This window comes from Oncorhynchus keta, chromosome 2, assembly GCF_023373465.1.
Source record: "Oncorhynchus keta strain PuntledgeMale-10-30-2019 chromosome 2, Oket_V2, whole genome shotgun sequence".
NCBI classification, from domain to species: Eukaryota; Metazoa; Chordata; class Actinopteri; order Salmoniformes; family Salmonidae; genus Oncorhynchus; species Oncorhynchus keta.
In genome coordinates, this window is record NC_068422.1 from 72,529,713 (window position 1) to 72,547,212 (window position 17,500).

Below are 17,500 nucleotides of genomic sequence, written 5' to 3' on the forward strand. Positions count from 1 at the left end.
CATTCCTCCTGGCAGAGCTGGTATAACCGAGTCAGGTTTGTAGGCCTTGCTTGCACACGCTTTTTCAGATCTGCCCACAAATATTCCATAGGATTGAGGTCAGGGCTTTGTGATGGCTACTCCAATACATTGACTTTGTTGTCCTTAAGCCATTTTGCCACAACTTTGGAAGTATGCTTGGGGTCATTGTCCATTTGGAAGACCCATTTGCAACCAAGCTTTAACTTCCTGACTGATGTCTTGAGATGTTGCTTCAATATATCCACATAATTTTCCTCCCTCATGATGCCATCTATTTCGTGAAGTGCACCAGTCCCTCCTGCAGCAAAGCACCCCCACAACATGATGCTGCCACCCCCTTGCTTCACGGTTGGGATGGTGTTCTTCGGCTTGCAAGCCTCCCCCTTTTTCCTCCAAACATAACGATGGTCATTACAGCAAAACAGTTATATTTTTGTTTCATCAGACCAGAGGACATTTCTCAAAAAAGCACGATCGTTGTCCCCATGTGCAGTTGCAAACCGTAGTCTGGCTTTTTTTTATGGCGGTTTTGGAGCAGTGGCTTCTTCTTTGCTGAGCGGCCATTCAGGTTATGTCGATATAGGACTCGTTTTACTGTGGATATAGATCATTTTGTACCTGTTTCCTCCAGCAAGGCCCTTTGCTGTTGTTCAAGGATTGATTTGCACTTTTCGCACCAAAGTACGTTCATCTCTAGGAGACAGAACGAGTCTCCTTCCTGAGTGGTATGACGGCTGCGTGGTCCCATGGTGTTTATACTTGCATACTATTGTCTGTACAGATGAATGTGGTACCTTCAGGCGTTTGGTAATTGCTCCCAAGGAGGAACCAGACTTGTGGAGGTCTACATTTTTTTCTGAGGTCTTGGCTGATATCCTTTGATTTTCCCATGATGTCAAGCAAAGAGGCACTGAGTTTGAAGGTAGGCCTTGAAATACATCCACAGGTACACCTCCAATTGACTCAAATTATGTCAATTAGCCTATCAGAAGCTTCTAAAGCCATGACATAATTTTCTGGAATTTTCAAAGCTGTTTAAAGGCACAGTCAACTTAGTGTATGTAAACTTCTGACCAACTGGAATTGTGATACCGTGAATTGAATGTGAAATAATCGGTCTGTAAACAATTGTTGGAAAAATTAGTTGTGTCATGGACAAAGTTGATGTCCTAACCGACTTGCCAAAACTATAGTTTGTTTTCAAGAAATTTGCGGAGTGGTTGAAAAATGAGTTTTAATGACTCCAACCTAAGTGTATGTAAACTTTCAACTTCAACCGTATATATGAGAGAGAGGTGATGAGGTGAGAGAGGAGGAAGCATATCATGTCTGCACAACAGCAATTAGTGGCCTAATCCTCCCTCCCTCACCTCAGAAAGCCATTACTCTCCCCTGGAAGACTAGGACAATCAATACCAGAGCACTCAGGCTGGCAAGCAGAGTGACACTTAATACAGCTCCACTATCACACCTCATATACTCACAGAAAGAGAGAGTGAAAGACTACCACCACGGGGGAGTGGAAGAGGGAGAGAGAGAGAGAGAGACTACCACCACAGGGGAGTGGAAGAGGGAGAGAGAGAGAGAAAGAGGCTACCACCACAGGGGAGTGGAAGAGGGAGAGAGAGAGAAAGAGGCTACCACCACAGGGGAGTGGAAGAGGGAGAGAGAGAGAAAGAGGCTACCAACACAGGGGAGTGGAAGAGGGAGAGAGAGAGAGAGAGAGAGAGAGAGAGAGAGAGAGAGAGAGAGAGAGAGAGAGAGAGAGAGAGAGAGAGAGAGAGAGAGAGAGAGAGAGAGAGAGAAAGAGGCTACCACCACAGGGGAGTGGAAGAGGGAGAGAGAGAGAGAAAGAGGCTACCACCACAGGGGAGTGGAAGAGAGAGAGAGAGAGACTACCACCACAGGGGAGTGGAAGAGGGAGAGAGAGAGAGACTACCACCACAGGGGAGTGGAAGAGGGAGAGAGAGAGAGAGAGAGGCTACCACCACAGGGGAGTGGAAGAGGGAGAGAGAGAGAGAGAGAGAGAGAGAGAGAGGCTACCACCACAGGGGAGTGGAAGAGGGAGAGAGAGAGAGAGGCTACCACCACAAGGGAGTGGAATAGGGAGAGAGAGAGAGAGAGAGACTACCACCACAGGGGAGTGGAAGAGGGAGAGAGAGAGAGAGGGCAAGATAAATAAGAATTGTTACAAAAGAGTGAATGAGAGAGATAAAAAGTGATAGAGCAGAAATGAATAATGATCCCAGTAACAGACCAGCCAGAGCTTCAAGCAACAGACCTCTACTCCCCTGGTACCACTCCATCTCTCTCTCCTCCACCATCCCTTCCTCCTTCTCATTGTTCTCACTCCCGTTCCCTGTGTGTGTGTGTGTGTGTGTGTGTGTGTGTGTGTGTGTGTGTGTGTGTGTGTGTGTGTGTGTGTGTGTGTGTGTGTGTGTGTGTGTGGAGCTGTCTGTACAGTGGGGGAGGCAGGACACACTGCATCATTGAGTGAAAGCTGGAGGAGAAGCAGGTGAGGAGAAGGAGGAGGGGGGGGGGTTGGTGTTCCCTCATCTGATTCTCCTCTTCATTGTCCTCCTCTACAAGCCAACATCATAACCTCTGTATACCTCCACCGACACAGACCCCATCCCTCCCTCCTTCACTGGAAACCAGCCACACACCACCAGCTCCAGCCTGTTCTGTTATTCACTCCCTCTCCTCCATCTCTCTTTCTCTCCCTCTTTCCACACATCCCTCCCTCCCCTCTGTTCTTCAAACGGACTGCCTCCCAAGCAGAGATCTCTCTGGGAAGACATCCATTTTTCATAAACACATTTTCAACAGTTAAGACAGTTAAGGAGAAAGGGAAGTAGCCCTGAACGCTTAGCAGCCTGAGATGAGTGGTGTGTGTGTGCGTGTGTGTGTGTGTGTGCTTAATCTTAGATTTCTAGCATCTACTAGAGTCTAAACTACCCTCTCTCCCTCGTTCTAGTAAATACAACCCCCCTCCAGTCTTTTCCTGTCACTCCCCCTTCCTCACTCCTCTTGTGGTGACAGTGCTAGTTGACAGGAAGTCAGTCCATCACTGAGCAGATGGGACAGAAATGATATGCAGGCCATCTGAGGGGCCCTAAACCAGTGTCATGCTGCCATATGCAGATCCAGCCTTCGTCTATTCACTGACGTGTCGCCACACATGCTCACTGAGGCTGAGAGGAGAGAAGGGAGTGTCCTGGTTTAAACACAGCCCTGGGCATGATGGATGTATCTCCATAGTCTGAACATGCTTCCTCTCCCCTTTCTCCTGGGCATGATGGATGTATCTCCATAGTCTGAACATGCCTCCTCTCCCCTTTCTCCTGGGCATGATGGATGTATCTCCATAGTCTGAACATGCTTCCTCTCCCCTTTCTCCTGGGCATGATGGATGTATCTCCATAGTCTGAACATGCTTCCTCTCCCCTTTCTCCTGGGCATGATGGATGTATCTCCATAGTCTGAACATGCTTCCTCTCCCCTTTCTCCTGGGCATGATGGATGTATCTCCATAGTCTGAACATGCTTCCTCTCCCCTTTCTCCTGGGCATGATGGATGTATCTCCATAGTCTGAACATGCTTCCTCTCCCCTTTCTCCTGGGCATTATGGATGTATCTCCATAGTCTGAACATGCTTCCTCTCCCCTTTCTCCTGGGCATTATGGATGTATCTCCATAGTCTGAACATGCTTCCTCTCCCCTTTCTCCTGGGCATGATGGATGTATCTCCATAGTCTGAACATGCTTCCTCTCCCCTTTCTCCTGGGCATTATGGATGTATCTCCATAGTCTGAACATGCTTCCTCTCCCCTTTCTCCTGTCCTCTCCTTCTTCTGTATTGATCTAATCACAAATGACTGGTGAAAGCAAAATGGAGTAGACACCAGTCCAGTTCTTTCAGATCAGTCAGACATGAAAAGAAAGGAGGTGAGGAGATGAAGCCAGTCCCCTACTGGTACTGTTAGGACATAAGGTAAGAACAGCATCCTCTGCCCTCTAATGGTGGATAAGAGACTGCAGGCCCAAGCTGTGGCTCCACGCTCTGCTCTAACGCTACAGAGAGACGGAGAGCGAGGAAGTCTAAGCGAGAGAGAGAGTGCTCTGTGTCTGTTCCTGCATGTGTGTGTATGTACAGCGCATTCAGAAAGTATTCAGAGCCCTTGAATTTTTACACATTTTTTATGCTTCCGCCTTATTCTGAAATGTTTTTTTTGTTTTGTTTTATTTTCATCAATATACACATATACCCCATAATGACAAAGCAAAAACACGTTTTAAGAATTGTATTACCAGAAATAGCTTCTTTACATAACTATTCAGACTCTTTGCTATGATCCTCGAAATTGAGCTCCGGTGCATCCTGTTTCCATTCATCGTCCTTGAGATGTTTGTACAACTGTATTGGACTCCACCTGTGGTAAATTCAGTTGATTGGACCTGATGTGGAAAGGCACACACCTGTATATATAAAGGTCCCACTGTTGACAGTGCATGTTACAGCAAAACCCAAGCCAAGAGGTCGAAGGAATTGTCCGTAGGGCTCCGAGACAGGTTGAAAATAGTGGTGCAGCGACGCTCTCCATCCAACCTGACAGAGCTTGGGAGGATCTGCAGAGAAGAATGGGAGAAACTCCACAAATACAGGTGTTCGTTCCATGCTTGTGGCATCATACCAAACACACTGTGCTGCCAAAGGTGCTTAAACAAAGTACTGAGTAAAGGGTCTGAATACTTATGTTAATGTGATATTTCAGTTTTTTTTTTTTTTTTTTTTTTTAAATGTCTAAAAAAAACGTTTTTGCTCTGTCATTAATTGGATAGTGTAGATGTGTAGATTGAGGGGGATTTGATTTATTCCATTTTAGAATAAGGCTGTAACATAACAAAATGTGGAACAAGTCAAGGGGTCTGAATACTTTTCAAATGCACTGTATGTGTGTGTGGTGTATGTGGGTGTGATTGAGTGTATGTGTGTGTGGTGTATGTGGGTGTGATTGAGTGTATGTCTGTGTGGTGTATGTGGGTGTGATTGAGTGTATGTGTGTGTGGTGTATGTGGGTGTGATTGAGTGTATGTGTGTGTGGTGTATGTGGGTGTGATTGAGTGTATGTGTGTGTGGTGTATGTGGGTGTGATTGAGTGTATGTGTGTGTGCTGTATGTGGGTGTGATTGATGTGTGTGTGGTGTGTGGGTGTGATTGTGTATGTCTGTGTGATTGGGTGTGATTGAGTGTATGTGTGTGTGGTGTATGTGGGTGTGATTGAGTGTATGTGTGTGTGGTGTATGTGGGTGTGATTGAGTGTATGTGTGTGTGGTGTATGTGGGTGTGATTGAGTGTATGTGTGTGTGGTGTATGTGGGTGTGATTGAGTGTATGTGTGTGTGGTGTATGTGGGTGTGATTGAGTGTATGTGTGTGTGGTGTATGTGGGTGTGATTGAGTGTATGTCTGTGTGGTGTATGTGGGTGTGATTGAGTGTATGTGTGTGTGGTGTATGTGGGTGTGATTGAGTGTATGTCTGTGTGGTGTATGTGGGTGTGATTGAGTGTATGTGTGTGTGGTGTATGTGGGTGTGATTGAGTGTATGTGTGTGTGGTGTATGTGGGTGTGATTGAGTGTATGTCTGTGTGGGCAAACATGTGTGTGTGATTAATGTGTAGCTCCTCTCTCCATCGCTGCCCCATTACCAGTCCCTCTCTCCCAGACTACCTCCACGCATGACCGCCCAAGCTGACCCTAACTGGGAGAGAGAGGTACACACAGACACATACACGGGCGCATACGCACGCATAATCACACTAACACACATGCACGTACGCACACACGTATACACACGCACAAAAACACGCACACACAAAGCTCCACACAGCCCCAGGTTAAGTTCTCTCTGTCCCAGCACCGTATCCTTCCACCTCTAATCCCATCAAGAAACATAACAATATACTTGTTCACCTGCTGCTTTTATCCAAGGGGACTTGCCTTAACACAAACGTTCAGGGAAAGTGACCCTGCGAGAATTGAACCCACATCTTTGATCTTGCCAGCTACACTCCAGCCGACTGTGCCATTCAAGCCCCAAATCTCATGTTCCCTTCCTGGCCCTATCCAAAGCTCCAAACTCTGTCTCTCCTCCACAGCCCCGAACACACCCCCAGACACAGCCCTACCAGCTAGCGACAAGCTGTTGTTCATCTCCTCCCCTTCCCTCCTTCCTTCCTCTCTCCTCCACAGCCCCGAACACACCCCCAGACACAGCCCTACCAGCTAGCGACAAGCTGTTGTTCATCTCCTCCCTCCCTCCCTCCCTCCCTCCCTGCATTAGAACAACATCAGCACTTAATTAAACAGTCCATTTCACACCTGGTGTGCATAGCAGCGCCGAGCCAACCCTTCCTCCATATGCCATACCATCCCCCAGCCACACACACACACACACACACACACACACACACACACACACACACACACACACACACACACACACACACACACACACACACACACACACACACACACACACACACACACACACACACACACACACACACACAACCTCCGCCACGGACCGGCAACACAGTTCAAAGCACCTAATCTGCATCAGGGAGTGTGTGTTTCAAGGGTGCACTCTTAGAAAAAAGGTGCCTAACCTAAAAGAAAGGGTTAGTCGGCTGTCCCCATAGGATAACCCTTTGAAGAACCCCTTTTGGTTCCAGGTAAAACCCTATTGGGTTCCAAATAAATGGTTCTATGGTTCTACATGGAAACCAAAACGGGTTCTACCTGGAAGCAAAAAAAGGGTTCTCCTATGGGGACAGACGAAGAACCATTTTGGAATATTTTTTTCTAAGAGTGTGGTGTGTGTTATTTTCCCAGAGTGGGGAAGTAAGACAGAGAGAGGGAGGGGGGGGGCAGAGAGATAGAGAGCGAGCAGTAGGATGGTTACTGGAGGAGAATGTTTAACTGGGTGAACTGTGTATGAGCTATTGTTAGTATGTTTACCAAGAAGAAGAGACATAGATATATGGATGAATAAAGTACTGTATGGAGATAGAGAGAGAGAGCTTGTTTGTGAGTGAATGTTTCAGGGACAAACAGAGCCTGGAGAGTTCTACCTCTGACGCACGCACACACACACACACACACACACGCACAGGGCGTGGATAGATAGTGTGTGTGCGCTCCAGGCTCCAGATGGAGGGGTCAGAGACACACTGCCCTGCTGTCCCAGCATGCTCTGGGCTCCCAGAAACAAGGGTAGCCCCCGGCCAAACACACATGGTAACACATTCAATCTCTCAGTATCCCTCTACCCACTCCTTCCATCACTCCATAAACCCAGTCTCTTCTTGACCATTTTCTTCCTCCCTCTATCCTCCTCCCATCCCTCCCTCTATCCTCCTCCCATCCCTCCCTCTATCCTCCTCCCATCCCTCCCTCTATCCTGCTCCCATCCCTCCCTCTATCCTCCGCCCATCCCTCCCTCTATCCTCCTCCCATCCCACCCTCTATCCTCCTCCCATCCCACCCTCTATCCTCCTCCCATCCCACCCTCTATCCTCCTCCCATCCCTCCCTCTATCCTCCTCCCATCCCTCCCTCTATCCTCCTCCCATCCCACCCTCTATCCTCCTCCCATCCCACCCTCTATCCTCCTCCCATCCCACCCTCTATCCTCCTCCCATCCCTCCCTCTATCCTCCTCCCATCCCTCCCTCTATCCTCCTCCCATACCTCCCTCTATCCTCCTCCCATACCTCCCTCTATCCTCCTCCCATACCTCCCTCTATCCTCCTCCCATCCCTCCCCCTATCCTCCTCCCATCCCTCCCTCTATCCTCCTCCCATACCTCCCTCTATCCTCCTCCCATACCTCCCTCTATCCTCCTCCCATCCCTCCCTCTATCCTCCTCCCATCCCTCCCCCTATCCTCCTCCCATCCCTCCCCCTATCCTCCTCCCATCCCTCCCTCTATCCTCCTCCCATACCTCCCTCTATCCTCCTCCCATACCTCCCTCTATCCTCCTCCCATACCTCCCTCCATCCTCCTCCCATCCCTCCCCCTATCCTCCTCCCATCCCTCCCTCTATCCTCCTCCCTCCCTCCCTCATCTCTTTTCCCCAGGTGGTCTAGATAGGTACTGTAGGTAGGTAGTGTAATGCTACAGTGAGTTCAGCGCAAGTTAAGTCTAGATCTGCCTAATTAATCAGATACTAGCATGCCTGTCTCTCTGACACGAGGTGTGTCCTCTACTCTGCTGCAATACTCATTATCCATCACCTCCCCTCTTCAGCATGAGACTCAGTACACAGAGCTACTCATCAGACGGGCGAGTGTGTGTGTCTGTATGACCGTGTGTGTATGTATGTGTGTTACTGTGTATGTGTGTGTGTGTGTGTGTGTGTGTATACAGATGAAAACACAGAGGACGAGTCAGGGTTTATAAATCAGGTTGATAGCTAGCTAGCTAGTGGCTATGATACTAGCACAACAAAACAAACAACATCCTTTAGGCTTAGGAGACTGATTCATGCTCCATATGCACAACAGTAACACAAGGCAGAGGGCCAGAGGAAACACAGGAACACACTGTGCAGTAGGACACACAGGAACACACACTGTGCAGTAGGAGTCACAGGAACACACACTGTGCAGTAGGAGTCACAGGAACACACTGTGCAGTAGGACACACAGGAACACACACTGTGCAGTAGGACACACAGGAACACACACTGTGCAGTAGGAGTCACAGGAACACACACTGTGCAGTAGGAGTCACAGGAACACACTGTGCAGTAGGAGTCACAGGAACACACTGTGCAGTAGGACACACAGGAACACACACTGTGCAGTAGGACACACAGGAACACACACTGTGCAGTAGGAGTCACAGGAACACACACTGTACAGTAGGACACACAGGAACACACACTGTGCAGTAGGAGTCACAGGAACACACTGTGCAGTAGGACACACAGGAACACACACTGTGCAGTAGGAGTCACAGGAACACACACTGTGCAGTAGGACATACAGGAACACACACTGTGCAGTAGGAGTCACAGGAACACACTGTGCAGTAGGACACACAGGAACACACACTGTGCAGTAGGAGTCACAGGAACACACACTGTGCAGTAGGACACACAGGAACACACACTGTGCAGTAGGACACGCAGGAACACACACTGTGCAGTAGGAGTCACAGGAACACACACTGTGCAGTAGGAGTCACAGGAACACACACTGTGCAGTAGGACACACGGGAACACACACTGTGCAGTAGGAGTCACAGGAACACACACTGTGCAGTAGGACACACAGGAACACACACTGTGCAGTAGGACACACAGGAACACACACTGTGCAGTAGGAGTCACAGGAACACACACTGTGCAGTAGGAGTCACAGGAACACACACTGTACAGTAGGACACATGGGAACACACACTGTGCAGTAGGACACACGGGAACACACACTGTGCAGTAGGAGTCACGGGAACACACACTGTGCAGTAGGAGTCACGGGAACACACACTGTGTAGTAGGACACACGGGAACACACACTGTGTAGTAGGAGTCACAGGAACACACACTGTGCAGTAGGACACACAGGAACACACACTGTGCAGTAGGACACACAGGAACACACTGTGCAGTAGGACACACAGGAAGATACTGTGCAGTAGGAATCACAGGAACACACACTGTGCAGTAGGAAACACAGGAACACACAGGAACACACACTGTGCAGGAGGACCCACAGGAACACACTGTGCTGTAGGACACACAGGAACACACTGTGCTGTAGGGCCCACAGGAACACACTGTGCAGTAGGAGTCACAGGAACACACTGTGCAGTAGAACACACAGGAACACACTGTGCAGTAGGAAACACAAGAACACACTGTGCAGTAGGACACACAAGAACACACTGTGCAGTAGGACACACAGGAACACACTGTGCTGTAGGGCCCACAGGAACACACTGTGCAGTAGAACACACAGGAACACACTGTGCAGTAGCACACACAGGAACACACTGTGCAGTAGGACACAGGAACACACTGTGTACTAGCACACACAGGAACACACTGTGCAGTAGCACACACAGGAACACACTGTGCAGTAGCACACACAGGAACACACTGTGCAGTAGCACACACAGGAACACACTGTGCAGTAGCACACACACTGCCAGGAGGCTACAACATGACAGGGAAGCACCATGGAGGTTTTGTGTGTGAGTGAGTGTGAGTGTGTGTGAGTGAGTGTGAGTGTGTGTCTGTGTTTGTGTGTATGAGGGCTTGTCTATAAATATCTTTGGAGACAGCAAAGTGTCTGGAGATCCGGAGGAGGCCCACGCTCCAGCCTGCCCACCCCAGCGACGGCACTCCTAACGTGGGCAGGATCGGCCCCATGATTGGCCTGTTCGACTGGAGCTATGGAGCATGACTCACACACACTGTGTCTCTACCTACGCCAGGCAGACTGCACACAGACAGGCCCAAAATAACAGAGGGACTTTTCTGCTCTGTTTTAAAAAATGCCTAGGTTTAATCATAGTCTCCGTGTGTGTTTCTGTACCTCCCTCAGACTATCTGACGACTGTCCCAGCTAGGTTGAAATAGCAACAGACACACAACACACGTACCTGGTTGATAGAGAGACAGAGAGAGAGATGAGACAGTGAGGCAAACAGTATGTGTGCAAGAAAGGGAGAGAGAGGTGAGAAAATAGATTATGTGCGGGAGAGTGACAGTGAGGGAGAAATGGAGTGAGATAGATGAGTGAGTGTGTGAGAGGGAGGGACGGAGTGGGGAAGAGAGAAGGGGAAGGTGAGAAACAATGGAGGAAGAGAATGAGATTGAGAGGATGAGTGTGTGAGAGGGAGAGACGGAGTGGGGAAGAGAGAAGGGGAAGGTGAGAAACAATGGAGGAAGAGAATGAGATTGAGAGGATGAGTGTGTGAGAGAGAGGGAAAGATTGGGGTTGTGAGCTCTGTCTCTGTTTCTTTCTCAGAGTAATAAATCATTGGTGTTGGGCTCCCGGTGTGATCTGCAGGGGAGCCAGGCAGCCAGAAAGAGCCAGGGAGGGCCAAGGAGGAGGGGACCTCTCTCAAACACACAGCCTGATTAAGAGAGCCTGACCCAGGGTGGATGGCTGGGGCTGCTGGGGCTCACTGGAGCTGGGGCAGACATCCAGATACACACACATAAACAGACACACACACGCACTCACACACACCCAAACAGGACCCCTGCCAGCCCTACTCAGGGGACTCTCAGCAGTCTGGCTCCGTCCCCTTGGAGGGGCCCAGCAGCATATGTGTGTGTGTCTTAGGGGGCCAGTGAAGCTCCTGTGTATGTGGGCCAACCAGAGTCTCTGTTCTGGGGAAGGTTACACCTCATAGACACACACACCATGGTTGACCAGAGCCACTGTTTCTCACACCAAATCAAATCAAATTTTATTTGTCACATACACGTGGTTAGCAGATGTTAGTGCGAGTGTAGCGAAATGCTTGTGCTTCTAGTTCCGACAATGCAGTAATAACCAACAAGTAATCTAGCTAACAATTCCAAAACTACTACCTTATACACACAAGTGTAGGGGGATAAAGAATATGTACATAAAGATATATGAATGTGTGATGGTACAGAGCGGCATAGGCAAGATGCAATAGATGGTATTGAGTGCAGTATATACATATGAGATGAGTATGTAAACAAAGTGGCATAGTTAAAGTGGCTAGTGATACATGTATTACATAAGGATGCAGTAGATGATATAGAGTACAGTATATACGTATACATATGAGATGAATAATGTAGGGTATGTAAACATTATATTAGGTAGCATTGTTTAAAGTGGCTAGTGATATATTTTACATCATTTCCCATCAATTCCCATTGTTAAAGTGGCTGGAGTTGAGTCAGTGTGTTGGCAGCAGCCACTCAATGTTAGTGGTGGCTGTTTAACAGTCTGATGGCCTTGAGATAGAAGCTGTTTCAGTCTCTCGGTCCCAACTTTGATGCACCTGTACTGACCTCGCCTTCTGGATGATAGCGGGGTGAACAGGCAGTGGCTCGGGTGGTTGCTGTCCTTGATGATCTTTATGGCCTTCCTGTGACATCGGGTGGTGTAGGTGTCCTGGAGGGCAGGTAGTTTGCCCCCGGTGATGCGTTGTGCAGACCTCACTACCCTCTGGAGAGCCTTACGGTTGTGGGCGGAGCAGTTGCCGTACCAGGCGGTGATACAGCCCGACAGGATGCTCTCGATTGTGTAGTTTGTGAGTGCTTTTGGTGACAAGCCGAATTTCTTCAGCCTCCTGAGGTTGAAGAGGCGCTGCAGTGCCTTCTTCACAATGCTGTCTGTGTGGGTGGACCAATTCAGTTTGTCTGTGATGTGTACGCCGAGGAACTTAAAACTTACTACCCTCTCCACTACTGTTCCATTGATGTGGATAGGGGGGTGTTCCCTCTGCTGTTTCCTGAAGTCCACAATCATCTCCTTAGTTTTGTTGACGTTGAGTGTGAGGTTATTTTCCTGACACCACACTCCGAGGGCCCTCACCTCCTCCCTGTAGGCCGTCTCGTCGTTGTTGGTAATCAAGCCTACCACTGTTGTGTCGTCCGCAAACTTGATGATTGAGTTGGAGGCGTGCATGGCCACGCAGTCGTGGGTGAACAGGGAGTACAGGAGAGGGCTCAGAACGCACCCTTGTGGGGCCCCAGTGTTGAGGATCAGCGGGGTGGAGATGTTGTTGCCTACCCTCACCACCTGGGGGCGGCCCGTCAGGAAGACTGGGATAGGGATTCATTGAATATGTCCGTAAACACACCAGCCAGCTGGTCTGCGCATGCTCTGAGGGCGCGGCTGGGGATGCCGTCTGGGCCTGCAGCCTTGCGAGGGTTGATACGTTTAAATGTTTCGAATCAGCGTATTCGGCAATGTTGTCGTCTGACTCAATACGGAACATATCCCAGTCCACGTGATGGAAGCAGTCTTGGAGTGTGGAATCAGATTGGTCGGACCAGAGTTGAACAGACCTCAGCGCGGGAGCTTCTTGTTTTAGTTTCTGTCTGTAGGCAGGGATCAACAAAATGGAGTCGTGGTCAGCTTTTACGAAAGGAGGGCGGGGCAGGGCCTTATATGCATCGCGGAAGTTGGAATAGCAATGATCCAAGGTTTTTCCAGCCCTGGTTGCGCAATCGATATGCTGATAAAATTTAGGGAGTCTTGTTTTCAGATTAGCCTTGTTAAAATCCCCAGCTACAATGAATGCAGCCTCCGGATATATGGACTCCAGTTTGCAAAGAGTCAAATAAAGTTCGTTCAGAGCCATCGATGTGTCTGCTTGGGGAGGAATATATACGGCTGTGATTATAATCGAAGAGAATTCCCGTGTTTGATAATGCGGTCTACATTTGATTGTGAGGAATTCTAAATCAGGTGAACAGAAGGATTTGCGTTCCTGTATGTTGTTTTGGCCACACCACGTCACGTTAACCATAAAGCATACGCCCTCGCCCCTCTTCTTACCAGAAAGATGTTTGTTTCTGTCGGCGCGATGCGTGGAGAAACCAGCTGGCTGCACCGTCTCCGATAGCGTCTCTCCAGTGAGCCATGTTTCCGTGAAGCAAAGAACATTACAGTCTCTGATGTCCCTCTGGAATGCTACCCTTGCTCGGATTTCATCAACCTTGTTGTCAAGAGACTGGACATTGGTGAGGAGAATGCTCGGGAGTGGTGCACGATGTGCCCGTCTCCGGAGTCTGACCAGAAGACCGCTTCGTTTTCCCCTTTTTCGAAGTCGTTTTTTGGGGTCGCCGGCTGGGATCCATTCCGTTGTCCTGGATGAAAGGCAGAACACAGGATCCGCTTCGCGAAAGTCATATTCTTGGTCGTACCGATGGTGAGTTGACGCTGCTCTTATGTTCAGTAGTTCTTCTCGACTGTATGTAATGAAACCTAAGATGACCTGGGGTACCAATGTAAGAAATAACACGTAAAAAAACTAAAACCTGCATAGTTTCCTAGGAACGCGAAGCGAGGCGGCCATCTCTGTCGGCGCCGGAAGTATCTACCAGAAAGGCCTCAGTGAGCTGCTGCCCAAAGCCAGCCAGCCAAACAGCCCCCGAGAGTAGTGTGTGTGTGTGTGTGTGTGTGTGTGTGTGTGTGTGTGTGTGTGTGTGTGTGTGTGTGTGTGTGTGTGTGTGTGTGTGTGTGTGTGTTTACATGGGAGAATAGCAGCCTTGTCCATCTGTGACCTAAGTCTGACCCTGTCCAGACAACAACCAACAACTGAACAAACAACATCCAACTGTCTGTAGCACACAGCAATATCTAATATCCAAACCAGCTACAAATATCAACAACTCACAATCAAACCATGAGCTGTATGTCTGACTGATAGGAACCAGTAGGAGGTCGAAAGGGTAGTGAGATTCTATTGATTCAGTGTTGATTGAGAAATGGCTGTAAGAAACCTGCTATGTTCCACTGTGTAGTGAGTCTGAGAGGAGAGGGTCAGTGTGTTACAGATGCATCATATGATCCCTCCACAACCAATTCTAAAAGCAGTCCTTGTCAACTGCTCACCCCACCACACAATGACTACTTCACAGTCAGGTTAGACCAGTGGGATAGCAGGGCCCAATAAACTCAACAACACAGTGGTGTGTATGTGTGTGTGTGTGTGTGTGTGAGGAGAGGAGGTGACACAAACATTCAATGTCCTTCACACAAATAAATGGACGCATGTGCGTGCGCGCACACACACACACACACACACACACACACACACACACACACACACACACACACACACACACACACACACACACACACACACACACACACACACACACACACACACACACACACACACACACACACACACACAGCGCTGGCACCTAAATGGGTCAGCTCGTATGGCTGTTCTGTGTCCTGCTCTCTTAGGGAAGGCTGCATAATTCAATCAAGTGTGAATATCACGCCACTGCTATTGGCAGCTAAACACGACACACAGGTACGGCCCCAGCAGAGGAACCTCTGAGGGGTTAGGCTACAGGGGTTAGAGGTTAGGATCCAGGAGGACAGACGGATTTTGAATGAGCTTAACGCCTCAGGGAGGAAGGAAGGAGTGAGAGGAGGGTAAGAAGAGGGGACGGTTAGGTCATAGGTGTAAGAGGGACAGCTGGTTGTACAATGGGTTTAAATGACCCAACGTTTCTACACCTTATATAGGCTTGATAACAATACACCTGGCATTAAGAAACTCTATAATCATAACTCTGTCTGTCCACATGTGGGTTGTCCTTACCTCGAGGATCCTCGGCCTGTTTGGCCAGTTTACGGAGGGCGGCGGCGAATCCGGAGTGTGCAGACTGGGCCGCCGGGCTCCCATTGGCTACGATAGATCCGTTAAGGGGCGACGGGGTGAGGGGGCTGACCGTCGCCGTGGTGCGTGTTGCCGTGGATATCATTCCTAAGGAAGGTGACTTTGGCTCATGGCTCATGCCTGGAGAGAGAGGGAGAGAAAGGGTTAATAGACATAATAGACTGATGTTCATCATTTATAAAGCAATTACAAAGCGGCTGTAGATGATGGGTCAGTCAGTCTGTCAGTCACACTTACTCATGCTGTAATTGGCCAACTTATCAGTTGAGGGTTCAGACAGCTGACACTATGGAACCCCCCCAGTGACACCGAGCCCTGTGGACTGGAAAATCTCTCAGACCTTATACACACACACACTGGGGGCTATCTGTCTGTCTCACACCAGACCTTATACACACACACACTGGGGGCTATCTGCAGTCAATCACGGACTACAAGAAGAAATCCAGCCCAGTCACGGACCAGGATGTCTTGCTCCCAGGCTGACTAAATAACTTTTTTGCCCGCTTTGAGGACAATACAGTGCCACTGACACGGCCTGCAAAGGTGAGTAAGACATTTAGTTAGATTACTTGTTGGTTATTACTGCATTGTCGGAACTAGAAGCACAAGCATTTCACTACACTCGCATTAACATCTGCTAACCATGTGTATGTGACAAATACAATTTGATTTGATTTAAATTTGATTTGATCTGTCTGTCTCAGACCAGACCTTATACACACACACTGGGGGCTATCTGTCTGTAGGCACACCAGACCTTACACACACACACACACACACACACACACACACACACACACACACACACACACACACACACACACACACACACACACACACACACACACACACTGGGGCTATCTGTCTGTCTCACACCAGACCGTACACACACACACACTGGGGGCTATCTGTCTGTCTCACACCAGACCGTACACACACACACACTGGGGGCTATCTGTCTGTCTCACACCAGACCGTACACACACACACACTGGGGGCTATCTGTCTGTCTCACACCAGACCGTACACACACACACACTGGGGGCTATCTGTCTGTCTCACACCAGACCGTACACACACACACACTGGGGGCTATCTGTCTGTCTCACACCAGACCGTACACACACACACACTGGGGGCTATCTGTCTGTCTCACACCAGACCTTACACACATATGTCTGTGTGTCCGTATGTCTGTGTGTCCGTATGTCTGTGTGCCTGTATGTTTAGCTGGGGGAGGGGGGCTTTGGGCTTAGGCTGGGGAGATAAGGTTAAAGGTTATAGGTTACAGGGTGTGTAACCCCTACCTCAGGGGTCCGGTCTGTCTGCCTCAACCCACACAGCAGCTCTACGTAACATGCTCCAACTGAGCCAGGGCCAATAGAAACATTTCAAACACACACCATGAGAGAACAGTTTGATAGAGGTAACACACAACTGGAGAGAACAGTTTGATAGAGGTAACACACACCATGAGAGAACAGTTTGATAGAGGTAACACACACCATGAGAGAACAGTTTGATAGAGGTAACACACACCATGAGAGAACAGTTTGATAGAGGTAACACGCACCATGAGAGAACAGTTTGATAGAGGTAACACACACCATGAGAGAACAGTTTGATAGAGGTAACACGCACCATGAGAGAACAGTTTGATAGAGGTAACACACACCATGAGAGAACAGTTTGATAGAGGTAACACGCACCATGAGAGAACAGTTTGATATAGGTAACACACACCATGAGAGAACAGTTTGATAGAGGTAACACGCACCATGAGAGAAGAGTTTGATAGCGGTAACACACACCATGAGAGAACAGTTTGATAGAGGTAACACACACCATGAGAGAACAGTTTGATAGAGGTAACACACACCATGAGAGAACAGTTTGATAGAGGTAACACACACCATGAGAGAACAGTTTGATAGAGGTAACACACACCATGAGAGAACAGTTTGATAGAGGTAACACACACCATGAGAGAACAGTTTGATAGAGGTAACACACACCATGAGAGAACAGTTTGATAGAGGTAACACACACCATGAG

At 48.8% G+C, this 17,500-nt stretch overlaps 1 protein-coding gene across 21 annotated transcripts in view; it reads right to left on the bottom strand.

The window, feature by feature from the left end:
- LOC118383124 (genetic suppressor element 1-like) overlaps positions 1-17,500 on the bottom strand; it is a 553,956-nt gene that overhangs the window by 85,485 nt on the left and 450,971 nt on the right. For all 21 annotated transcript variants that reach the window (XR_008083255.1, XR_008083257.1, XR_008083268.1 and 18 more), the window contains exon 3: positions 15,365-15,562. Coding sequence is in view for 3 of the 21 variants with exons in the window: in XM_052482567.1 (XP_052338527.1) it covers positions 15,365-15,562 (198 nt within the window). In the remaining 18 variants the exon portion in view is untranslated. The remainder of the gene's footprint in view (positions 1-15,364; positions 15,563-17,500) is intronic.